The following is a 25,995-nucleotide window of genomic DNA, read 5'->3' as shown; positions in this document are numbered from 1 at the left end:
ACAGCGGCACCATCGCTTTGATGAGATATGCTTCTACGCTGAATCGTAATGTGTGCTGCTCGCAAACAGTATGTTTGCACCCAGTACAGTTGCAAGTTTGCGTGTGTGCATGTTCAAATTTCAGACTTCGTACCGTTGCGAAATATGCTGGCAAAATGTATTGATTCATTTTTGTTCGATGATTGGATGTTTGAATGTGGAAAGTAAATTCCAGAGAAATTCACACTTCACCGAAGGGTTGTGTATGGATTGGATGAAGTAAGTGTATGCATTAATTAATATACGAAAGGACAGTGTTCAAACAGTTCGAAAGATATTTATTGTAAATATTATTACGAGCTCATCTGAGTTCCATGCAGCTTTGTAAATAGGTGAGTATACTATATTATATGCTGCTTTTTTTTTAATGATATGAAATCCATACCTCTTGGAAGCCTGTACAGGCTGATATGTCTTCGTAGGACGTTACGACAAATAGAGGAAAAAACAATGAATGGAGAATACTGGCACATATCAAGACGTTTAAAATGATGAATGATTCGCAGTATTCAAATCATTATCGGATATTTGTTGTCATGTATTCTTCAACTCTGAACTCTATCGATTCTTCATTCCGTAGTCATTTTTAAACCGTATGATGATTTCATTCTTTTGGTACGATTCAAAGAAGCTCTTATCGCACGGCTCGCACGATTAAATCATCTGTACCAAGCCCTGATTTTAATTGTCATTTCTAGGCAAAAGACATCCGATTGAAACGATAAAGAAACAAAACACATCTAGAGCGGTACGGTGCACGATAACAGAATCAGTGACAAATCGGGGCAAAATCTCCCCCGTGTCTCGGGTGTCATAAATCGATTAGTGCCGCCGTTGTCGTCCAGCGAGCCACGCTTATCGTACCGTGATCTTATTGCTGTCAATGAATTGAGCCAATGCTACCGATTGACCGACGACAACCGCGTATGACCGCGCGCAATGCAGGTTATCGGCGAGGCTCATCGGGCCCGAGTGAGAAAGTATGCCTTCCGGACATCCGGGCAAATGTGGTAAAACAATTTCAAAGGCAAACGCAAACCCCGCTGAAACGTATAAAATCGGCCCAGTTGCCGGTGAAACGACATCAGTCCCCAAGGTACAAAGCGCGCGCACTGAACTTCACAGTGATTCCATCTCGAACGGGAAAGTGACAGCTGCACACTCGGGGTTTAAACTGAGCTGAAAGGAAGCTGCAAAACAACAAGCATCGTTTGCCAAAGCCTCAAAATGAACGTATCGAAGCTGTTGGTTATCGTCCTGCTGGCCACGCTGCTGCTGTTTGGTGGTCAAGCCGAGGCGGGCCATCTGAAAAAGTTTGGCAAAAAATTGGTAAGCAACTAGCGATGGTAGCGAGCGGCCGGGCATTATCCCTTTCAGCTAAGGGCTGTTGATTTGCTCACTGTATATTTGTTTCATTTTATCTCTCCCTCTCTATCTTTCCACTCTCGTTCACCGAGGGCGCAGGAAAAAGTTGGCAAAAATGTGTTCCACGCAGTGGAAAAGGTAGTGCCCGTACTGCAGGGTATACAGGATTTGCGTGACAAGAAGAACGGTCAAAGGGGTTAGCAAGGAACAGCCCGGTGGCTCGGAGGCTTGTTCAACAAGGCGCGCAAATGGAGAGACAGTTTGAAGTCCCTGGCTGGACTGTTTTTGAGCCTGCAACCGTCACAAACATCAAAGGACTGTCTTTGCAGCCTGCGCAGCGAGATGAAGATTATTTGGAAGCAATATTGGGTTTGAGGTTTTATCTTTCCTCTTCAAAAGGAAAAAATGAGAAGGTTTACAAACAACCTGTCCGGAGCAAAATTGCGCTGAGATGAGTAAACATGTAAAACGGTAACATATGTTTGCTGGATGATAGTAAAAGGGGATTTATTGTATAGGATTTCACGTAGTGTACTAAAAGAATCAATAAATATTTTGAATTTACAGCAACATTACAGTTGTTTTTGTGTGAAACAATTGAGGTCTTATTTGCTACTGGATGACTGGCTTGTAATATTTATTCCTTTTGTTGAATGACTACAAAAAGCATTATTTTCACTTTCAGAAATACCTGAATAAAATCAAAGTTTAATATTTGTTAATATTAAATCACAGCAAAGAACTCACAAATTTATGTTTTCTAAAATCTTTTTCAAGACATTTTAAACGAATTCAAACAATTTAGACCTTATCGATAACAGAAAAGTATTCGAATGTAAGTGCAATACCGCTCCACTTATCAAATTCTTTCAAATAGTGAACCAATTTTTTTCAATTGCACCATTGACATTTTTAGAACGAAAAATTAATCAAAATTTTGATAAATATTTCATCTGTAATTTTTCAAAACTGATGCTTCCTTGGAAATGACTTGCAACCGTACATTCAAAATTGTAAGAATTTTTGATCGAATGAGTGTAAAGAAAAAAAACACAAACAAACAACATGCTACAAAAGCGAGCAATCACAATTTCCAATTTGGCCAAACCACTGCACGTTTCGTCAATGAATGTAAGCACACGCAACAATATAAGCAACAAAACGCGTCACAATTTTCCGGGGAAGGATCTGCAAATGCACCAACGCACCAAAGCCATCCGAAGCCGTGAGAAAGGTGCATCTCACAGCAGCACCACGGCCGTTAATGTTACGTTGTGTTGCTGTTGCAAAAACTTCACCAAACGCGTCGTACGCGAACAACCTACGTAAGCAGAAAAGAGGGATACAAACGGTAACGCATTCTAAACCCGTCTACGAGCGGTATTCGAGCGCAAAACATTCAACACAACACGCGACAACTCATCTGCTGATTACCTGGCGTCGGTCGGCTTGTACGTGACATCGTATTTGTCAACTGGCATCGTGTGTGGATCCATCGAGGTTTGCCATGAGACCCGTACCGATGTGGGCGTTAGGAAGGTGACGGTAATGTTTTCCGGCGCGGTCGGTATTGAACCTGCAGCATGGGTGAAGGAATAGAAGAGAGGGTAAAGTAAAAGTTAGTAAAATTGTGTACATACACGTGGCTCGTGGCTGGTCGTGGATACCTGGATACCTGGTAATTAAAAACGCTACGTTAATGAAAGGCAACACTGTAACGTTGGCGTACAGTGGGAACACGTCTAGAATGTGTTTGTACGATGGTGAATGTGGCAATATGACGCATCCATCTGGGAATCAATTACATTTGAACTGGGCCGCTGATAATTATATTAATTATGTATTTGCAAATGAAACATATCATCGAGAGCTTTTCGATTAATGACCTGATATAAAATGCATTCGTTTTTTTCATTTTAAACGAAATATGTTTCTTTTTCACTGAATTCTTTAATACGCAAACAAACAACTTTAGCACGTTATACTTCACAAAGCTACAAAATGTTCTATATAGCTTACTTAATGTTAGCTAACGCCAAAGCTAGACGAGTTCCAAGAATCATAAGAAAAGCTTTTCAACAGTTGATTTGGGAGGTTGAGGTTAAAACAGCCATATAAGTTGATACTTCTGGATAACAAAAGGCGACGATTATTTTCATCAAAACATGCTCTTTCTGACTTTTCAGAATAGACGCCACTCAAGTCAGTAAGCGAAATGTTCCCCATTAAACTTCCTAGAAGGTTTACAGCCAACAGTAAAAGCGGTTCCACGAAAATGGTACGAAAAACGGCAGCTCGTCTAATAATTCCAAAATATTTATGTCAGTACTATGCCAGAAGCATTTTCCACTATCTTTAAATTTTGGCCATCGGCTAAGGATATATTTAACAGTTACTGGGGTCATGATTTTAGCAATAAGCGCCTACGCCGTTCCACACGTTGTACACTGTGACCAATAAGGCTTCGCCACCATGAATTTGTCATTAATCTCGACGCTGCGAGACGAATCTAGAGTCTCTCTCTCTCTCTCTCTCTCTCTCTCTCTCTCTCTCTCTCTCTCTCTCTCTCTCTATCTTTCTCTCTTTATCTCTCTCACATGTACAAAAACGTTAAAACTAATGGCCTAATGACATGGTATCAGCTCGCAGTTGCGGTAGGTTTGCATCGATTTTCCAACCAACGACGTACACAAGACAACGCAAAAAGCATTCATTTAAGACTTCAGCACTTTCGTGGAAGTAAAGCTTTCATTAAAGCTCCTTTATGGCCGGTATACTCCCTGTAGCTAGCGCACCAGCGGCGATTAAACTAGCAGTAGATCTTCCAAAAAGATGAACCAATTTAGAATCCGGTCGTTCGCTAATCGAAATGCATAAATCTGACACTTTAAGCAGAGATAGCGAGATTGGGGGAAGTATTCCAAAAAAATCATGATAGGCACAATAAATTTTTGGGAAAAATGATAGCACCATTTTCCCCCGAATCTTGCCAAATTGCATAAAATCTCGCAGCTACGGGAATGTCCCTGCGAGGGTCGATGCTGTGTGGTAAGCCGCAACGCCAATCTTGTTATGATAATCTAGCTTTTTCGAGGAAAATATCCCCAAGAACCCGAGAACAGTGAGCACCGAACGAGATGAAAAGGAGAGAGCGAATGAATTGGGTCAACGTCGTTCGAACAGCCGTAAAAAGCCTTATCAGATCGGAAGCAACTGGCTGAGCAGAGCATTCATCCGATTAAAACAACCAGAACTGTGAGATATAAAGAGTTTAAAATTACAATTTGCATATCTTTGGGTGAAATAAATGCTGCAGAAGGAGGCAAAAAAAATCCCTCCACAAATGTAACCCAATTCGTTTGCCGTTTCATTCACCACAACAAACGATGTTTGCATTACCCCAAACCAGGATGGTGTCGGGCTTGTCGGAAGCAGTGAAAACATCAGCTCCATTTATTTCCGCTTTCCATCCTGCCGTCGTTCAAAAACAACAAACGGCAGAAACAATATCAAAACATACTTACCACAATCATCAATAAAATCGGCCCCCACCTTTTCCGCCCGCTTGTTACGCAAATAATGGCTGCGGATTGATGTTGATGATGATGGACGTACGATTGGTGTTAAAATGTGGTGTTCTGCCATTTGGTTGCGTTTGCAAATTTCCAAGCCCAACTTTATTAACCACCGTTGCTCTGGGGAACGTGGCTAGCGGTGGGTAAACACGGGATTCCGAACCATTGTACTTTACATCAATCATTTCGGAAGTTTCCCGCCATCCATTTTGTTTGCCGAAATGTATGTGCGGGTAACGGCGGAGGCAATTTTTCACGGTCCGGTCGGTCTCTTCCAGTGAGAGCTTTCCACCGCGCTACCACTTGACTGTTGCTGGTTTTTGTGTGTGTTAAGTTGATGGATTTGTTCTTTCGACGACGGCGTTTTCGGTTTATTAGTTTATGGGGGCTTGAGCGTTCAACTGTGGGCTTGAGTTTGAATTGTTGTTAAATATGCAGGCCAGACAGACGAAAATGGCTCTGATTTGCAAAAAAAAAACCAACAACATGACTCCATTGCAATTAGCGATACGCTCACAAAAGCCCCGAAACGGAAAACATGCTGCATGATGGATGGTTTCCGTTGTGCTGTTAAAAAGGCGATCTAGTTGGGATTCGCATCGGCTGCATGTTGATGAACTTAGGAAGCAAAATTACTCTCAACGCTGGCAAGACGATCGTGAGTAAGCCAGCAGTTGCAAACAACTATGCAGCATTGGAAGGACCCTTCCAGGAACTACTAATTTTGACAGCGTAATACAACATTGATGAACGCATTTTGGATGTCTCGGATCAAACATTAATCTGCACGAGAGTACACAGTACTCCGAGTACGAGCTATACAGGGAAGACGGTACGGTAGCTTTTGTTCGTGCACTCAACCGGTAGCTAATTTATATTCCTCCCGAACAAGCGCCAAATTCTGATCGTCGAGGCAAACGGGTGGAAACTTACTGCCGCTGGGTCAAACTTTCCCGTACACGGGTGTTCTCTCCACGCTTGTGCACGGGGAACAATCTCGCGAACAACTTTCCGTGTACCACTGGGTGTAGGGAGGAGTGTGTTGTGTGTATAATCCGGAGCATGCATTTTAGTGTCGGAAATGATTAGAATGTTGGAACTCGTGCTCTGTCAAGTGCGATTGATGAGGTACACGGTTCTTCTCTTTATACGTTCTAGATGAAGTTTAGCATGCATACACATACACGAGAGAGTTCGAGGGTATTCTGAGCATGATTTGCTGTTCTATTTATATGTTTTCCTTCTTTGCGGACGTATCTTCTTTTTGACATACCATCTCCAGGGTATTGTCTGTATTCATTAAAACTTGTTATAAAACTTCTACTCCTTTTTGAGATGTGTTGAAGAAGTGAATAATGCTGAGATTTCAGCAAACGATGATTGTCGTATGTGTCCATGTGCTTTACACTGTGCAAAGCAGCTCTAATCGAGCCAACCTGCAAACTGCGTATTTAATCCAATGAAAATGGATAAACTTATGTTGGGATATAATGACTTTTATTTATGTTCTTATTTCACTTTGTATAAAAGCAAATTGGTCTCTAGATTTACGCCACAGACTACAAAAAAATTGACTTAGTTCATAAAAAAATCAATTAACTTTCTTATCTCTTTTCTACGCACAGAACCGAGCCTTGTCTAGACCTTGTACGGAAATGGTAAACTTTCCACCACATTCATTCAATATTGCTAAGCTGCGAAGGAGATGAAGAACTAATCTCTACCACCGATAAATACGTGTCTGGCAAGCAGAACGACGACGAACACGATCGTTTGTCTCGTTTTGACATCCTCGATAGACCGTGTCGTAGAAAAAAAAGGAGGACAACAATCAACGAACCAAAGCACAAGCGTAAAGCATCAAAATCTCATCAATTATCCTAATTATACCATAATCGATGAGTAGGTAGCAGAAGGAGGATCGCCTATGATATGTTTAGTGAAGTGATAAAATAAAATAATTAATCAACCTACTGGCGCCACCAGCGTGGGAAAGAATGCGTACCGCCTTGGCAAGGACTGTGACGTGCTACCTTTGTGCTTTCCTTCCGAACGCACCCGGAATCTGTAATTGGTGACACGTTCGTGGGATGAAGCTTGACGTTCGATCGCACACACACACACAGCCTGTGGTCTTAATAGTGTCTATTTCTTGGGAGGTGATACTAACGCGACACGACATGCGACACACTCTCTCTCCTTCTATTCTTTCTTCCCGGAGGCACGTCACGAATTCTCTTTTCCATCGCTCACGGTAAAGCGTTGATCGGATTGCAGCTGGTACGGATTTAGCACTAAATTCAGCATTAAAGACAGTGTCAGTTTCATCTGCTTCTCCACCCATGTTGGTTTATTATGTTTTTACCCCCACGTTCTCAGAGTATAGGATGCTGTTTTCTGCCCACCGGCAAGACGGATGTCTAAGTTGTCAGATTAATTTCTTAAGGAAACAACATCCACCCACTCTCGGCCCGGGCGTGGTGCTTGCTTCATTTTGGATGGAACTTTCACACCAAAAACCGTCGCCGTTGTCGTGTTCGTTTTGCACTTTCGCTGACCCAAATTTGTTGTTCTGCAGTAAAGTCGTGAACAAAAAAAAAGGGGTGAACTTCGAAATGTAAAACGACAACGAAAGACAGTCGTAGCTTCGTCACTTGAACTGTCATTATATTTTGTTTCCTCTTTTTTTTTTTGCTTTGCTTGTTTTGTTGCTCGCACGTTCCATTTGAGCGACGGGGTTCTGATTTGTTGTGCAATTTGTGCGAAAAGCTTTCAGATTCTGTTACCGGTTTTTGTGCTAATAGGTTGAAGATAAGCGATGAGAGACATTGAGAGCTTGAAGTTCTGCAGAAACGACAAACAACTTGCAGCTTCACAAAAAGGTAAAAGAAAAAGAACAAACCCTACGCTGATGATTAAAATTAGAATTTTTGGAACGAGCAACATCTTCTCAGTCGATGAATCGTTTTAAGTATGTTCTATTAGTTTAAATAGTAATGAATTTCAAACAATGAAATATTAACACCTTTCTCCATTCAGTGAAACTCTATTCAACAATGCGCGAGAAGCATTAGCTTCTTATAAAGAGCTCGTTAGACAACCATTCATGTAACAAAGCTCCGTCCTGTAAGTGTGTTTAAGCCGATCAAACGCCATCAATTATCTAGCTTTCTCAAGCCTTTGGTCTTTACTTCAAAGCTTACGCTTTCTTTGAAGGGTCACTTTAACGCAATAATCGCCTTCGATTGAACGACCGAACGACTTGACCTGTCCAGAAGGCACGCCGGTTTGTTCGTGCCGTTTTACCCTCCACTAACAAATGGCTCAATAGTGCTAATGGAACACCGGGCCCAAAACATCACGGTCTAATCGGTGCTTTATGTGGCCGTACCGTACCGAAAAGGGAACAAACAATGACGGGTAGGTTACGCTCTCGTTACACATTTTCTTTCCGAACATTCCAACGAGATAAATCAACGGATGTTAATTAAATTTTCATGAACGGCACAGTTTCCTGGCTGTTCGTCTCGTCTCGTGGCTACACGTCTCCGCATGGGTGCTGATGAAACGGAATGGTTCATTTCGAAGGCAGCTTGATTGTGATTCGGGTTCCGTATTTCGCTGTCGCTGGGCCGGTGCGTCTGTATACTCAAGGAGGGGGAAATATATTTAGCAAACAGAAAACAAGGTGAACGATCTGGAACAGATAAGAGTGTTTGGTTTGGGCCGAAAGCTAATCATCATTTATCTTTTCCAATTAGCAGCAGCAGTTAAGGATTTTATTGGCATCGAGAACAAATAATTGTAATTGTGTTTTGTACTGTCCCCGGAATGACATTACCTGTCGAGAATTGTCTTGTTGAAACTGAAAAGCGCTCGGAAAGAAGGCAAAAAAAGATCTATAGGAATGAAACAATGAATGATTAATGTACAAAGTTCCACTGCTCAGCCAGTTGTTCATTAAGTTAAGCGCAAAGTGACAACATTCTTCTTTTATGTTTCATATCCAAAATTTCACATATGGTTGGAGCACAAACTTTAATGTAAAATAATCTTTATCCAACCTGTTTTAAAGCCCAGTAAAGTTTTCCTTTACTATGATGGAACCAGTCTTTATTCATCGTTTCCCTTCGCTCCGCTTCTTGTCTAATGAAAATGGATATTACATGTAGAGTGTCGCACACTCACCCTTAAGCTGTGAGCATGCAAAGTGTGAGTAAACTTTTCATCACCTGCGTTAAAAGTGAAAACACTCTGCTGAAATCGAGCAAATGTGTGTTTGAAGGAGTGAGCATGTAAGTAAGTAAATAAGCCTGAGAAGGGAAACTTTCTTTCCGAGGCTTTAACTATCGATTAATAGTCTCTATAGTACCTTTCATGGCTTTTTTTTTGACAAACTAACTTTTTCAACCCACATCAACAAAGGAAAAGCTTTCTTTGCTCTATATTCATGCCCGACAGGTAGTTGAATCTTTTTGAAACCTTAAATTCGCTGCTACTACATACATATCGACACAATCCTGGTTTCATCGCCGAACGGCTTGTGAATTTCGTCACCATCTGCAAATTTCTTCCCTTCCGTGGAGAAAGCCATTCTTTTACAGAACCACCATTACTGTGCTGTCGTTGACACACATGTGCTCGCGGGACTTTGCTTTGAAGCTCGGCAGGCATAATTTACACACCCATTACTCATTCAAACTGGGATGCGGTATGAGTATGTGTGAAAATTGAAACGAAACTAGCGCTACGAAGGATCGATCCCAGGGTGGAAAGGAACGAGAAGCACGTAACGCGATGAACGGCGAGAATTTTCTACCAATTATTGAAACATAATTGACGCTGAAAATAGCACGTCACCGTACGCGTCCGATTGCGGAATGCTCTGGAGACTGTGCTCTAGCACAAAAACCGTCCGTAAGCAAAAAGGACGAATTGAATTTAGTCGGTGGTTGGTCAACGGAGCGTACCACTAACGAATCCAATATGGCACTACAGCCTCGGGGCTCGGTGATGATTAGTGCTTAATTGTACTGGGGAATTGAACTGTCACCTCGGACGGGTCGTTTCGATTGCAGGTCAGTATGGGTATGCCCATAAAAGCTCGGACTTTTTATGAGTGCCTCTCATTCTTTCTACCGCTATCCGTGCACGCTATTTCATGTACAGTTCCATCGCAAAATCTAATTGTGCCATTTTCACACTCAAAAAATGATTTAACGAAGAAAGTGAGGTTTGAAATAAAGTTGACGGTTTTTAATTAGTGAATAATTACTTTGTTCAATTTGTTGATCAAAACTTTTGTTTTTATGAATATGATAACAAGGAAATTCAACAAAGCAGCTGGGCAAAAGAATGCACATAAAAATAATAACTTCCATGCAGCTTTTCTCAGTTTATGTCTGATTAAATCTTTTCCGGAAAACATTTTTAAATTGAAATACATTATAAGAATAAAACAAAAGTTTTATAATGTCTTACAAGGTGTTTAGGCTTTTAGTTGCACACACAGTACGTTAAAGTACGATAGTGTAAATAAAATGACAAGCTGTAACCTCAAAGAGCAACAAAAGCGTTACAAACCTCAACCAAAAAGGCACTCAACTTGTAATTATTTCGAAAGCATGTTCTGCCATTCCTTTACATCCCAATGCATTGTAAAACAGATTCGTTTCCATCCAACACAACGATCTTCTGCTGTGTTGTGCAAAACTTTAAATTCATTATGCCATCCTTACTCACGAGCGCGGGTTTCCAGTTCCATTAAGACAAGCAGCCGAGCAAACGATGACGGAACACACGGTTTCGTGGGGTTGTGAAGGCAACAACACACGCCAGGCAACATCTTATCGTGCTTCTGCCATCAGTCCTTTCATTTGTAAATGTTGCTGTCGACTCTTGCTGCCTTGTTCGTCGCAAAGACGGTGCTGTAACTGCAGATGATGTGGCCATAAATTTTGCAAATAAATATTGCCCCCCCCCCCACTAACACAGGGATACACAGAGACCACACGGGGCCGCGAACGTTATTCATAAGTGCAAGTGCACGGTTGCACCGAGCACAGTACCAGCCTTCGGTTTCATGTTTCCGTCGCCATGGTGGTGCCTACCATCATACCGGTGGTAATTAATTGAATATGGGCGATGCCGATGTCGGCGCTGGAAACAGTGACGTCGGCCTTCGGTCGTGGGTCGTGTGCACTCCGCTCGCTCATCTTTCGGTTGGAGCGGCAGGCCGGCAAACTGCCACGATGCGACCTTCAACCGAGCAAATAAAGAGCGCTCGAATCATCCACTCGACGATTAACGAACGAGACAAACCCATGGCAAGAGCTGTAATGTGTGTGCCTGTGTGTGTGTGCCTATGTGTGTGTGTCTTTATGTCCTTCCACTCTTACCATGCATGCACTCAGCAAACAAACGAACCCTTCCCGCCTCGTGCATCGTTCGCTGGACACAGTGGCAAAACGGTCCCGAGACGTTGCGCTTAGAAATTAATGCATAATGGGAAAACTTTTGTCTTGTCGCAGGCAGCACCGACGGCGAGCACGGGGCGGAAAAAGGCAGCACAAACAAGGATGACGAGACGCCCGGATCGGGCCCTGCCGGCTCGGGTGGTTCATTTTACATGCCGTTAGTGTCATGTGCTTGCAGTTTGCAATTTAAGCACGCGTCCGACCTTGATGTCCTTTGCTCGGCCGTGCTCGGTGCGGGTGCACGAACCGGCCCCTGGTACAGCCATATATTGCACACGAAAGCGCTCTCGAAGTAAAGCTTGATGGGCGGCTGTATGTGGCCGTGGAGAAATTATGCCCACAGCTACAAAATGGGGCCGCGTTTTTCTCCCCTACAAACCGAGGGTTTCGGGTGCTGTTGGCGGTGGTGCACTGGTGCAGTGATATAGTGGTGGATCAGGCTTAAATTTACCTATCCCTACTCTGGCTGGTGCTAGGCTAGGAAGGGCAGCCGAAGGTGCGCGGGAATGCATAATTAATTTCAGCCAAACACATCCGAGCCAGGTTCTGCCGAATGCTGTAAGTATGATGTCAAGTTGGTTCGCTGCATCGATAAAGCACGGAATCAGTGGAGCTGCGACCGGTGACTGCTGGACTGGGTGGAGGCTTCTTACGCCGAGCAGAAATAGCTCCATAAATCTTTTGGAGGGGACATTTTAGTAACAAACTCTACTGTTATTACTTTACCAAGCGGTTTTTATAACGATCATGAATGGTAACTGTATGTTTAGAAAGCCAAGCCGAATGACCGATATATCCTTCCATTACTTTCAGCACAACAAAGCATGATATAAATATTACTCTCAAAATTTAATAACAAATCAATCATTATCTCTCCACTCCCCTCTTTTCATAGATCAATTTTCCAACACCCCTTTATCCTTTCCATCATTTGCTCCGCTTTCAACACGCAAAAGCACTACTTTCCTGACCTAAATTGGTACCCACTTCCATCCCCATTTTGTGGCTCGAAAGCATTGTCATGCCCTCCCAGTAATCCCAGAACTGCTTTCCGTCGGGGCTTTTGGGCTGATGATTAGACAAACAAACCCACACACATGCACACACACACACACACACACACACACACACACACACACACACACACACACACACACACACACACACACACACACACACACACACACACACACAAACACACATTGACTGTGCTCCACTTTCAGCAGCACTTAGTAATATTACCAAAATACACAATTTATACACCCCCGTGACATTGACAAAACCCGTCATTACTTGGACGTTTGAGGTCATGCGTAAAGCCTCAAATCCAGCTCAGCGTGAGAGCCCCCCGACGGTACTGCGTTTTTTAAGGAATGTTGGGTGTTTTTTGTGTCTTGTTTAGCTCCCTCACTGTCTCTGTTTGTCAAAAACCGCTAGCTGATTTTGATAAGGGTCCGGGTGTTTACTGTCAGGTTCTGTTTTTGGGTGGGTGTATAAAGCCATCAAACGACTCTATTTGTGGTAGGTATCTGGTTTTGGCCTGCGATGTTGGAGGAAATTTTCGGAGTATTCTTCATAACGCTTCCTCCTTCTCTTGCACTGAGCGATGGATTTCAAACACACATATTCGTTCGAGTCCGTTCGGTTCCCCTCGGAAGCGTTTGGACATTCTTGCCGACTAGTGCGAGTCCCTAGTAGTGTCCGTGTGTCTAATTAATGGGTGCCGAAGATTGATGGGGGAAACCGAAACGAGGACAACCCTGACACTACGAGCCCACTCACATATGGTGACACACACACACACTGTCGCACACTCCCGTTCGGCTCCCGCGGTAGCAGCAGCAGCCACCGGGGACAAGCAAAAGCTTTTACACGATGTAATATGGTTTTGTTTTACCATGCGTAGGAACATTGTTTTCCCTCCCAATGTACACAGCTCCCACAGTGTGCTGCTGTGTCGTCTCGGTGACGGGTGTTTTGTTTTTCATTTCACTTCTTCCAATACTTTGCCCTACAAACGTGTACACACCGCCACCGTAGAGTGATTGCACCCTGTGGACCCTGCAGCTAAGCAGTGTTGCGACGAACGCTTCTATGTTGGAGCCCTTGCCGAAAGAGATTCGGCGAAAGGTCAAAACACCACTTTATCTTCTAACCTCTAAATACACATACACACACACTGAGACACTTACCAGCGAGTCCTGCGTGTACGGCTAGCAAAGCGGCCAGCGCGAGCATCTTAGTGTCCAACGACGCGCCCTATCAGGTTTCTCCTCTGTACGTTGGCGTCCGTTGCTGGCGCAGCATTGGTAATGTCCCTCGCACGGCCGGCAACCGGACAGTGGTGGGCCGGCAGGAGGTGATGCTGCAAAATGGTGATGCAAAATGGTCGCCCGGTCCGGTCGTTGAGCGATATCCTCCTGAGTACAGCCTCAGGAGGTCGGCAAAGCGGAAAACCCGCCCCCGAGACGTTACGCACCGTTTAGCTCCGCCGTTTGGGGTTTCGGGGTGAGAAATGAGCGCGTTTGTTTACGCTGTATAAATTTTGTATTTCACTCGCACTAACTTTGCGCTGCTCCTTCCCTACACACTTACGCGTTATTTGCACACTCGAGACGACTGTCAGGGCCTACGACGGGGATATACGGCCTTGCAGGCTAAACGTGATCGCATTTAAATTCCAACTGCCGTCTACTGCGAGCTGGCTATCTTCACTCTCACTTCTCACTGCGACTGCACAATTTAAAGCACACAAACACGGACACAGAAACACAGCAGCAGTTTGTTCACTACCGGATCCGTTCGATTGCTTTCGAAGCGAGCACAGGGGAGAAAAAAGAAAAAATAAAGAAATATGAATAATCAACCGGTCGGACACTTGACCACACTCAATGACCCTACACCACCGACACCATTTGCCCTTACGGTTTACGGCTTTGGCGCGACTACCAGCCACCACTACCGCAGCACGTCGGAGTGCAAGTGAGGAAAGATTTGCGCAAACCGTCAGCATTCCGTCGGAGCATTGCCATTGCCGCGTCAACTGTATTGATTGTGCTGGAATGCGAAAAATCTTCCAGGGGTTTTTTTTTTCTTGTTGTATTATTTTGCACCGTCTAGCGTCCTTGATCGATTAGCCGAGAGCGCTTTAGCTAGCTTTTTACTTTTCACTTCTCGTTCCGTGCACTGCTCTTCGGCGCTAGAAAATTCACCATCATCCCCGTTACGCCGGGCCGGATAGGATGGCAAGTCTTCACCTTACGCTGCCTGCGCTTCACAACACAATCAGGACGCTACCGTTACTTAACAATTTCATAACTTTCAACCTGCCTGTAACGCCACGGGGACATTGGAACACACACACACAACGGCTTCGGGATGGGTAATTCTATTAATTTTCCTGCAGCTCAAACGGACGCGCGGATTCTCCGTCCGCCCGTCCGTCAGTCCGTGCGATGCCGTCCTTTTTCGCACGCTTGACACTTGACACACTGAGCTGATGGGAGGGGGATTGGAAGAACAGGGCACAGGTTTCCTCCCCTCTCCACTCTGTCCGAGTTTATGTTCTTTTTCGCTCGCACGGGTTTTGCTACTGGAGTTGTTTTTAGCTTCCCACGAACCGGCAAACGGGTGGCATTTGCTCCGGTAACCTTTCCGGATTGTTGACCACTCGTCGTCGATTGAGCTGTAGCGGTGCTGTTGGGTGCTGGAAGCGGGTTTTAAGGGCGCTGATTCTGGTAGACTGTTACGAGCGAAAAATCAGTACACGTTCCTAGAAGGAGAATAAAAACACCAGCCACTATTAGTAGTTTTCTACGCAAAGGAAACAACACTGCATGGTGTTGGTAGAGGGTAGTTGTTTGTTAAAGGACACTTTAGATAAAGTAGCACAGTGAAGTGACAATTGACACTTTAAATACTTTCATTCAACACTGTAACATAGCAGTTTAAACAAAGTCAACAAAGTTTAAAAGTCAAATTATATGTGCTAAAACAAGGGGAAAATTGTACTTTACTGTGGGTTAAATTGATGGGTTGATTGGATGAAAAAAAAAAACAATAACTAGAGCCTGCATAGAGTACCTCATCTTCTCCTACAATTGTTGATGTTTGTAAGAGGTACTTCGTGTATTGCATTGAAAATGCTTTGACATGAAGATCTCCATCTTCTCAACTTAGCAGGTTGACCAGTTTTGAGCACGAAATGTTCAGCAATGCTCCGCTCTGGTGGAACTTAATCATGGTTCATACCATTTTGTTGCAATTCAAGGCCCATCCAGGCCTATCAATCATGCAGCAATAAAAGTAATGCTTCGATGTAATTTAAGTTTATCAGATGAATCTTCCGAATTGAACTAAACCCAGCTGACGATGATCACTGCCATTACTTCTACTAAAATGTTTCACTCTGCTTAGTCATACTTGCTAATAGGAGCCCTAAAAACTACTAACCCATGTCCAGATTTAACCATACACGATGACTCAAAGTTTACAATCCCTCCCCCTAAAAAAAAAAGACCCATTAACCCGTACGAGATTGATGCACGTACCAAAACATTTCACCCCGGCCGTTGTTGTTGTTAAAACATGACAGGTTGTTGTTGGCGATAATTATACAATCGCTCGTTTACATCCACCGGCATGTACATACACACACACACACGCTGCTCGTTTCCCAAACCCTGGCCGACGTTAGGATGGGTGTTTTGTTTTTCCTCAGCCACTCACTCCCACCCATTCCAGGAGAGGCAAAAATGGAAAAAAGGAAAAGCAAAGCAACAATAACAACAACCATCACAAACAATCCATCATACAACAAAGTGCGGGCGAACGATGATGCCCTGGCCTGGCGTGTTGTGCTGGCGTGCAGGGCCATGATGATGACGATCGTGTTCTAAAGAACACAGACACACACACACACACACACACGCATGCTCACAAAACACCATTTGACAGAGTCGACCCACGGGTACAGGTCCGGGATATAAACATGGTGTTAAAAACCTCGAGATAAACAAATGGATAAATGGATCCTGCCGCTTCCCTTGCGGTGTGCAGCCACGGGTATTTGGCTTTGTTTCTTATTTGTATGAGTGGTTTACAATGGAAGCGGGTTTGTAATGTTTTTTTTTATGACAGAGTTTTTCATGGGCATTTGCTTCCTTTCGGAGGCAGGGCAAAAAGAAAAGCTATAACCGTGTATGGTGTACGGGCACTTGGTGCGAAAAATCTCTCCTGTTCACTCTATAAACCAGCCATTACTCGTGTTGCATCGAAATGGTTCACCAGATGCACCCGACGGTATCGCCCAGCAAACGTACGATCGTCATCTTCGTGTCCCCGTGAACGGCGAACGTCTCATAATCCCAAACAAACAAACAGCAAACAAAGCAAGCTCTTTTCCTGCCAAACAGCTCAGTGATATGCAAATCAATCTCACCGTCCACGTCCAATCGGGCTGCTGTTTGTCGAGCAAACAACGTCCCAAAAAAATCGGCCACCGGACAAACCACGCTAACCTCGAATTATCCACATACTCCCATACGCCAGTCAGTGCGCCCCGCATGGAATGTGCACACGGGTCGGATTTCGTCTGTTTATATTGCTTCCATCCCAAAACTCCCACGTGTGGTGTGGTTGGTTTTTCGCCAGTGCCTGGCAAGGGGAAAAAGATCGAGCAACAAACATGCATTCCTGTGTCCTGGCACACCGCAGAACAATGCATACAGACACAAACTCCCCCACCCCAGTAACCATTAAGTTTTAATTTCAGCTGTTTGTTATGGTGTTTTCTGCTCGGCTCGCTGCCAGCGCCCCACATCGGAATACACAATGGAATTTTTATTGTCTGTCCTCTCATTTGGGGCAGCGAAGGGAGCGAAAAACCTAACCCTGAGCTAATTTACACGACTAGCAGGCGGGAAAAATGGACACGAATCGTTCTGAGATTTGCAAAAACCCGCGTGCGACAGTTTGAGATTTCGTCTCGTGGATACGCAACGAAAAAAGCAGGATTTAAAGCGCTCTAGTTCGTGGTGTGTTTCACACAAAAATATAAAACCCAAACAACACGGCAAAAAAATCCATCCTCCGTAAACAATGTCGTCCCGGGGCTTTATCCAAGATGTCAAACCGGCCAGCCGGGAACGAAAGAGCGAATGAAAAATGGCACACAAAAATCACCATTAACACACACACACCCGTTTTTGCCTAGGTCTACAGGCCGCGATCGACGCGATGGAACGAATCTACCGTCCTCCCATTTTGGTTGTGTGTTGCCTTTTAGCCTTCTGCCACCCAACCGTGCTGCTCTAATGTTTACGTTTCTTTACGCCCGCAAGAATGCAGCTGCTAATTTTTGCACCGATTGTTGTTTAATGTTTTCCCACTGTGTTTGTGGGGAGTTTTTTATTCTTTCGTCCCCGTTTGATTCTTTCGCAAAATGGGCACGGGGCCAAACCCGAGCGACAGATGATGATAAATGGCAGTTTAATTTGAGGAGGGAAGCATGGAAAGTATCATTCCCGGGATGCGAGGGGGGTGGGGGCGAACAAAATGGGCCAATTTCTCTTAAATGCTTTCATCAACGCTTAATGCTGCCATCTCCCTTTTTGCTTGCTTCATTTTTCATTTGGAAAAAAAGGTGGCAAATAAATAAAATCAGCAGCGCGTCTCAAGATTGCTTGATTACAATGATGGAATTTTTCGTCGGAAAATTTATAGATCCAACAAATGGGAATTTAGCGCCGGTATACTGGGCGCACACAACTGTGCAGGCGCGAAGGGGAAGGAGAAAAATTAATTGCTCACTATCAATATTGTGCAGGTGGGTAAGGGCGGGCAATGGGAGGTGGTTCGTTTCGTGCCATTCCATCGGCCAAAGGCCAAGGTCAGCTGATGGAGATTTATGGAGCGATAGGAAAAATCCCAGTTGCACCATAACCGCCTGTAGAAATTGTGGTTAACCATTCCGACGAGAGCACATAGCATAACCCCGTGCAATTTGTTATAAGTGGGCCGATTTAATGAGTTGTAATGAGAGAGGCAAGAGTTCTTCATTTTATTTTTATGCTATTTGTCGGGAAAAGGAAATGATTGAGCTTATTAAAGAAAACTACTGATTCAATTTTTGTGACTTTACAGCTCTTGTACTTGTAAGTAAAATAATAAAAGATTTTTTCATGAAACTTTAAAACCACAACTTCATGTAAAATAACTTATAATTGCATAGTTCCATGCGCTTTAATAGTACTACTCTAGGCAATACAGCAAAACCGTCCCTACTGAAAAAAAGTACTACTCTTGCAGTTATATTTGTTTATTGATCCAATCGAAATTTAATAGCAGTGTGAATAAGGCCATGTTTAGTGCAACAAATACATAAAGCCACAATAATAAACCATAAAATGCTTCATATATAAGATCAGAATAGGATTTTAAACTATTGATTCTTGCCGACAAGTTCAAATTATTGAAATATTGGTCGCATTGACTCGAGTGTATGACTTAGAACAATTGCCATTAGTTCCTTTAAATTCTTATTCTTACGTTTTTAACAGAACTCTTATTATTTACTCTCATTTTTCTCATTTTTACTCTTGTTAAATGATAGTCTGAGGAGGCAATTTGTCCTTTTTTCGCCATGAATCTTAGATTGTTAAATCAACGATGACAATCTACGTTCATGGTAGGTTGTTCCATCATTTGTTTAAGTTTGAATCAAGGTGTAAATGTTGGCCAAAAAACACAACAGCCAAAGTATAATAACAATTCACTTTGAAAGCCATAGCAATGCTCTGAGAGATTATGTACTAAATGGTATCTACATTTTAACTTCTAGCTTATGCACTGGCAAAGATGATTGCAAAAAAACTGCAGAAGTGTTCAGTGTACTATCCATTTATTGAGCCACTTTATAACGTATTGTTGTGTATTTACCATGTTTAAACAGAAAAACAAAGGATCTTTATAAAGACATATATCCAGGAAACTTTTACCATCGTCTAGGCTCTTTAGTTAAAGCTTCACTTTAAAGGACATGTTCTTTTCGTGTCCCGTGATAAATTCTTTTTGCTTCTGTCAAGCAGCCAGCAATCCGTGACCCACTTCTTGGTTAGAGGTGTTGATGCATGTCAGCCCTTGAAAAAAGGGAAATAACCTTTCCCGCTCTCATCTGCCATCCTTCCTAGAAAAACCCAAATCAAGGCCCCAAAAACCCCCCTTGCAAAAGGTTAAAGCTCTTACTGTAAAACAGTGAAACGATGCTCCTTCCTGTCACACTAATCAGATTTTTCCCGCTCGAAACAAAACAAAGAACCATAAAACATGTTGCTCAAATAAGGCACCCCGTCGGCCATCTGACTGCCAGAGCCAACAAACGGCAACGGCAAACATTATGAGCATCAAAGCTCACTCCTCGCCCGCTGACAAACGCTAATAGCGAAGAAGATAAATAACGTTTGGCAGCCAACTTAGTACTGCAGTACAGTACTGCCGTACAGTTGCTCTGTGTCACAGCATGTAACCAGCTGCAAAGATTTCAACCCGTCGGCGTTTCGTTATCGAAGCTGATGTGCAATCGTGTCGTGCATCGCAAGAAACTATGCTCGTCCGGAGAGCAGGCCGGCACAAGAGTGGCAAAGGAAAAAGTGTAGTCAAACTCGTAAGCGCACTCACCAAACAACATGGCGGCAAGAGTTGTGAACTAGGAAAGTTAATTCGCCCTGGTACAAACTGGTTCGACTTGAAGCTGCCGCAAGCTGACTATTCGATCCTTGCAATGTCGATCCAGAATTTTGTCCTGCATCCCCATTCGGTGTATGGGTAAAGTTTTCCTCCCAAGTGACACTCCGTACCCTTCCGAGTGTATTGGGAAATACTCAGCAACTCCCAGGCCACTGGGTGGTGCTTACTGGTGCAGTGCGAATCCGCAGCGGACAGCTACTGCTTTACATTCCTCACCAACGGGCGGAACAAACTTTCCTGCACCAAATGCTCTGTGGAGGTCATGGTGTAGCACAAAGAAAAAAAAAAGAAGCCAACCATGGATAAATCTGATAGGTGGGCGGAGAGTGCAAAACTGTCATGCATGTAGTTTCATTCGAGAAAAGTTTTGATTTTGACAAAAGTCAGAAGTAAAACGGGACGCTTTTCTCCGAACGTTATGTCGACTTTGTGGCGCTTCGTTTGAAGATAGCTGCGCACAGTCAAGCATGAAGCATCCCTAAACACTCGCACCCGATGAGTGTTCCTCATCGTTCCATTAAGTCGAGCACTGGCAACAGCAGCAGCCATCAAACGTTACGCCTGGGACAAAGTTTGGGACAATCTCAGACATAATGTGGTTGTTTGTAAAACCCAAAACAAACTGGAAGAAAAAGCTACGAATGTCAATATTTTCGTTTTCTGATGGACAAACTTCTAATAGCAGAGCTTTTGATACGGTGCTTTCAACGTTATGTTTCAATGCTTTTTGCACTTTTCAAATCAACAGTCTTGAATGAGTCTGTCGGTAGTTTTGTGAGACACTAATGGAACAGGGAAATAATTGGTTCGGACTACATGTTGGGCAGGAAGTTATTCAAAGTGTGATATATTTCAGCTATCATTTAATATGCGGTGATGAAGCTATTTTTTAGTTTAACATGAATAAATAAATAAATGAACAAAATAAACAACAGAGATTCTAACTAGAAGAGAGCTTTTTGTACTCTGATGCCTGGATCACAGCTCGAATTTCAGTATGAAAGATAAAGCTCAGTTTAAGTGATACGGCCAACAGAGCCATTCTTGCCAGCAATAAAAAAAAAGCTCAATCTAACCAAATTCTACCACAGATTACTTCTAGTTAATTTTTGTCCCTCTTATTCTCTCCCAGTCGTACACACTTGCTCTCTCTCCCAGTAAACAGTATCAGTTGTAATACAAGGCTTAACAGCGAGCTTTAATTTAAGCATGGATCAACTATTAATTCGACCGAGCTTCCTGGTTGGCTGGTATTAAGCTTACTCTTTTCTTTTGCTACTATCTGTTAGAGTTGAGGATTTACGATAACCACTCCTCAGTAACACTGCAAAAGTATCTGTCGCTAAAATGTATACCATTCTAGTATCAGGAATATGGGAAAATTTCAATATGGGAAAATTACTGAAAACTGTAGAAATGGTAAAAGCAAAGTTTTCTGAAAAAAGTGTTTAACTAAGATAATTTATGTGTTACTAAATTAACATTAATTGAGACTCTCATTTAAATAATAATCATTCGTCGCAACACGACACTCCATATCAAAGGTATGCAAAAATGTGTTGGCCAGCAAAATTCAATTCTTTCACCTGCCCTGTTTATTCTAACAGTTTGTGCTGTTGTGACACAGAATTGTTGACACCTCCGAAGCTTGACACCATTTGGACTTGACTCATGCGGAAATAAATTATCCATAATCCTGCCAGCGGTTCTGGCTACTCCACAGCACCGTCCCATTTACAGCTTCACTAATGGCCGTCCTGTGGAGAAGGTGTTTGCTTAGAAACCGAGTTGAGCCAATCACGCTCATAAATCGTACCCATTAGGCAGTTTTATTGGCCCCAAAACGGATCCGATGGTGTCAATGACCGTCTTGCTATAGCAATTAAAAGACACACACACACAAAAGGCCAGATGACAGAGTGGACATAAGGCGGAAATATAGAAGGGGGGAGCGTAGAAAACAATCGATACAATGTGCCGAAAAGAGTCTGAAGATTGACAAAAAGAAAATTTAATGTATCGATTGCAATTTTGCTTTCCTCGATGCTCTGTACACTTCCCCTCGACCAACCAGACGAATTATTCACTGTCAAAGTACGCCCGTAACATAAACTTCGCTGCAGTGATATTATCGGACGTTCTGGTCGTAGCGATTGCTGTGTAAACATTCAACCCTACCCACACACAAAAAGTACGACCTACGACAAATCTCTGTCCGGTCCGGCAATCCTGCCCAGAAAACGTTCACGGGCACACAAAACCCACGATCCTGCGCCCTGCGGCTAGTATATTGAGTAAATTTATGCGAGAACTTACACGATCCGCAGACCGTCCTCGCAAAGCGCAAAGCAGGCAACACTTCCTGCTGGCAACGATACGATAAGGTTTTACTCCGTTTTGTGCCTTCAAGTTCAGCTCACTACCACACAAGCACGCGTTCAACCGTATCACGAAAAGTGGCCCGGAAAAGGCTTCAACTTCCTTCTCCCCCCGGGCAAGGCGTACCACAAAGAAGGGCTACAAGCAGCCAGGCAGCCGGGCAGAAAAGACGCCATAAAAAAGCACACTAAACAACTCACAGTGCCGCAGTGACAAACGGTCGCCCGAAACAATCCACTCGGCTACCATCAATGGAATAAATTTGGATGGCCAATTAGCTCCTTCGCTCTCCTTCTTCGCCTCTCACTCGCTCCTCGGTGGTCGGTGGTCGAACGCAAACGCTGGCCGAATGGTATATTTCTCCATTTGTCTGCAGTCCGCTAAGCCACCAGGTGAATCCGCCAAAAGTACTTCCCGTTGCTGCCCAGGTCCGATACGATTTCAATTAACATAACTTCCGATTCTTCGCGCAGCCCGTGACCTTCGGTACGGTTTTTGGGTGGATGATTTCATTAAAATTTTCCATTTTCCCCTTTTCGCCCTTTCCCTAGCGGGCAGTAATAGTCGGGGTTTGTATGTGGATTGGCGCAATTGCAATCACTGCCAGGCATACGGGAAGCCACCAACCCAACAGTGCCCCCTGTTTACATACGGAATGAGTTTTCGGTGCGATTTTAATGAGTCTTTCCTTTTCCGCGTGGAGGGATGTTGTGGTGTGCATCCTTTCCGGTGCTATCTGTGTTTGCTTAAGAAGTAAAGCGAAGGTTTGTTTTTTTGTTATGTTGCTGCTGATTAAACTTACTCAATTATGTGTTTCGAAAAGAAAACAGTTTTGTAAGGGGTGAAGTTCAACTGGAGTGTAATTGTTTAATTGATTGCAGTTGATTTTGCTGTTGGATATTTAACTGAATTAAGCAATAGTTATTGCAATCCTAACATGGATATTTGTTTTTTATTGTAGTATGTATCATATGTATTGTGTGCAGTTAAAACATCCACAAGTATTTTTATCCAAAACAAATTGTGTCGGATTAGCAATTTAAATTTTAAAATTCGTCACTCGTTGCAATTCAACATCTCCAATTGCTAAAAATAAATATGGTCTGCTTAATACGACACTTCCACCATGGTAATCCTTCCAGCATGGTGTAATCCTTCCCTTAATCCTTTGCGACACTTTCCAAACAATCATTCTCGCGTGAAAACAGCAAACAAAAAATGTCATAAGTACCCAGTTGGTGCTGGCCTACCCTAGAAGCGAACTTTCTCCTCGCCTTGCAACCAATTACCATTTGATCCTGTTTGCTCACACCGTTTGACACTAGAATCCACACTGGACACCGCAACAAGCAACAAGAAAAAAAGAAGACTACGCACCGCCGGCTTTAGCCTGGCTGTTGTGTTTTGCTCGATTTTCGTTGGCACCGTAAATCGCCCATGCTCATAATCGCTTATGACAACGCGCTAAGCCGTCCCGTCGCCCTATCCGCATGTGCCCTAGACGCATTTTACGACAGTTGGCACCGCGTTCTTAAGGTTGAGCTGCATCGCAGTAAGCAGTCGGTAAAACTGTGCGGTTATAATCCACGCTAAGCAACCGCAGCGTACGTGTGTGACCGCTTGCTTCGTGTTGTTTTGCTATGTGACCCATTTTCCAACTGTTACTTCGATTGCGCATAAAACTAATCCCATTAGGCGGATCAATATTTGCCATCAATCGGCGGCAAGCGAAGCGGTTGGCGAGATCGTTCGTGTTTACCCAATTGCTGAATTATCGAATTAAGAAGGCTGCCTCTCTCGTTGCCGGCTGTAGACATTTAGCGGATGTGCGGTTCATCATTCAATCATCATCATTAAATGTTGGGCGGAAAGATAGTGCATGTTTTTTTTTGCTGCGTTGGTCATCTGAACGATATTGATTATTGATTTCGATGCGATTGCAGTGATTATGATCCGTGGCCCCTTTTTTGTGTCTGTTGGAAAGTTTTTATATTGCAAAGAAGTTTACCAGTGTTTAGCATGAGTAGTATTAATTGAATGGTAACTAGCATTTGCTTAGAAATTTAAAAATAACAGTTTAAATTCCAAAAAGGCATCAAGAGATTTTTTTTCTTTTTATCAAATTTTCCCTAAATTACCAATAATCCGAATGAACTCCAAAGCGATTACTGCTAGCCAAATTGAGTTTGACATTACTGGATAAAACCAACACATGTAACGACATTTTCTACTGCAAAGTTTTCAACAAACCGCTCAAAACATTCGTCACGCTAACTTTCACAACAACATATTGGTTATCCATTCCCTCCTCGCTCAATCACAAGCAGAAAAAAAACAAATAACGAAAATATTTCATACGCCCGCCGATAAAACACTATCGGTCTCTCTTCCCTTTCCGGAACCAGAAAAGTTTATTCGTTGTTTGAACGGGTAAAAGCGGGAATCAATTTTACTGCTCGAACGACTTTTTCCTTGTTTGACTTTTTTTTTGTCATTCGCCTGCGACACAAACCAATCAAACTGTATCGCGAGTGACAAACAAATCAAAACTCTCCACCCAATGCCACAGTAACAGCTCGAAAGTTCAACTCAATTTTCGATTCGATATTCCACCCCGTTCCCGCGTCCTGTTCGTGCATAGCACTTATGTTTCCCGAAATCCAGTACCGTTTTCTTTTTCAAGCCTCATTCGACCATGACCGTGGCAAAGTTTTGTTTGTTCAAAAGCAAGTAACGATGGAGGAAATGGGAGTGAAAAATCTATGCTCAAAATTTTCCGATTGTTTATCGTAGCGTGTAGCGTGTACCGCTTCGTAAAACTCACCACGACGTGGAAGGATTTAGTGTGACAATTTGTTATACAGCGGCATGTGGGTGAGAAAAGTTTCCTTTTCCACGGACACACCTTCACCCGAACTCGAAAAATGCTTCCCTTTCCAGAAAGTTCAAGGGCAAGGTTATCGGTTAAAGGAAACGAACACAAACACACACACACCAGCCTACAGTATCCGTAGAGTATTCCCACAGCTCGAGTGTTACTTCTGCCCATTTTGTTCTTGTCCCACAATATATCACCCGTATAGTTAAAGCATTCGTTTGTACCTTTTTTATTATTTTAATTTTATGTCTCATAAAAGGTGTGTCCAACGGTCCTATCTTCCTTCGTGGCCCGTTACTGAGCGGGGAGAAATATATTCCATAATAAGCTCTCACGATAATGCTTGAGCGGAATAGCAATTAACACGCAGACTGGGAGAAATGGAGCTTATTTTTATGAGCAAAGGTATCACAGTGTGAGTGTGCTTTTCACTGTTACTCCACACAAAGGGGACAATTTCGTTTCTGTTTGTTTCGCTACTTTTATCTGTCCTCTAATTGATCAATTAAAATATTTCGCAAAACATGGGAAAAAGCTT

General features: G+C 43.2%; 2 protein-coding genes across 6 annotated transcripts in view; one reads left to right on the top strand and one right to left on the bottom strand.

The window, feature by feature from the left end:
* LOC121594920 overlaps positions 1-25,995 on the bottom strand; it is a 111,376-nt gene that overhangs the window by 59,477 nt on the left and 25,904 nt on the right. For all 5 annotated transcript variants that reach the window (XM_041918748.1, XM_041918753.1, XM_041918751.1 and 2 more), the window contains exons 2-3: positions 13,648-14,264; positions 2,839-2,980 (exon numbers count right to left, since the gene is read on the bottom strand). In XM_041918748.1, coding sequence (XP_041774682.1) covers positions 2,839-2,980; positions 13,648-13,693 — 188 coding nt within the window. In that variant the 5' untranslated portion in view covers positions 13,694-14,264. The remainder of the gene's footprint in view (positions 1-2,838; positions 2,981-13,647; positions 14,265-25,995) is intronic.
* LOC121594921 (cecropin-B1-like) lies at positions 1,014-1,998 on the top strand. The gene is made up of 2 exons (XM_041918754.1): positions 1,014-1,368; positions 1,504-1,998. The coding sequence occupies exons 1-2, from the start codon at positions 1,267-1,269 to the stop codon at positions 1,603-1,605; spliced, it is 204 nt and encodes a 67-aa protein (XP_041774688.1). The 5' UTR covers positions 1,014-1,266; the 3' UTR covers positions 1,606-1,998.

Source organism: Anopheles merus, chromosome 2L, assembly GCF_017562075.2.
Source record: "Anopheles merus strain MAF chromosome 2L, AmerM5.1, whole genome shotgun sequence".
NCBI classification, from domain to species: Eukaryota; Metazoa; Arthropoda; class Insecta; order Diptera; family Culicidae; genus Anopheles; species Anopheles merus.
Note: the sequence above shows the minus strand (reverse complement) of the source record. Positions and strands in the feature narration are given on the sequence as shown.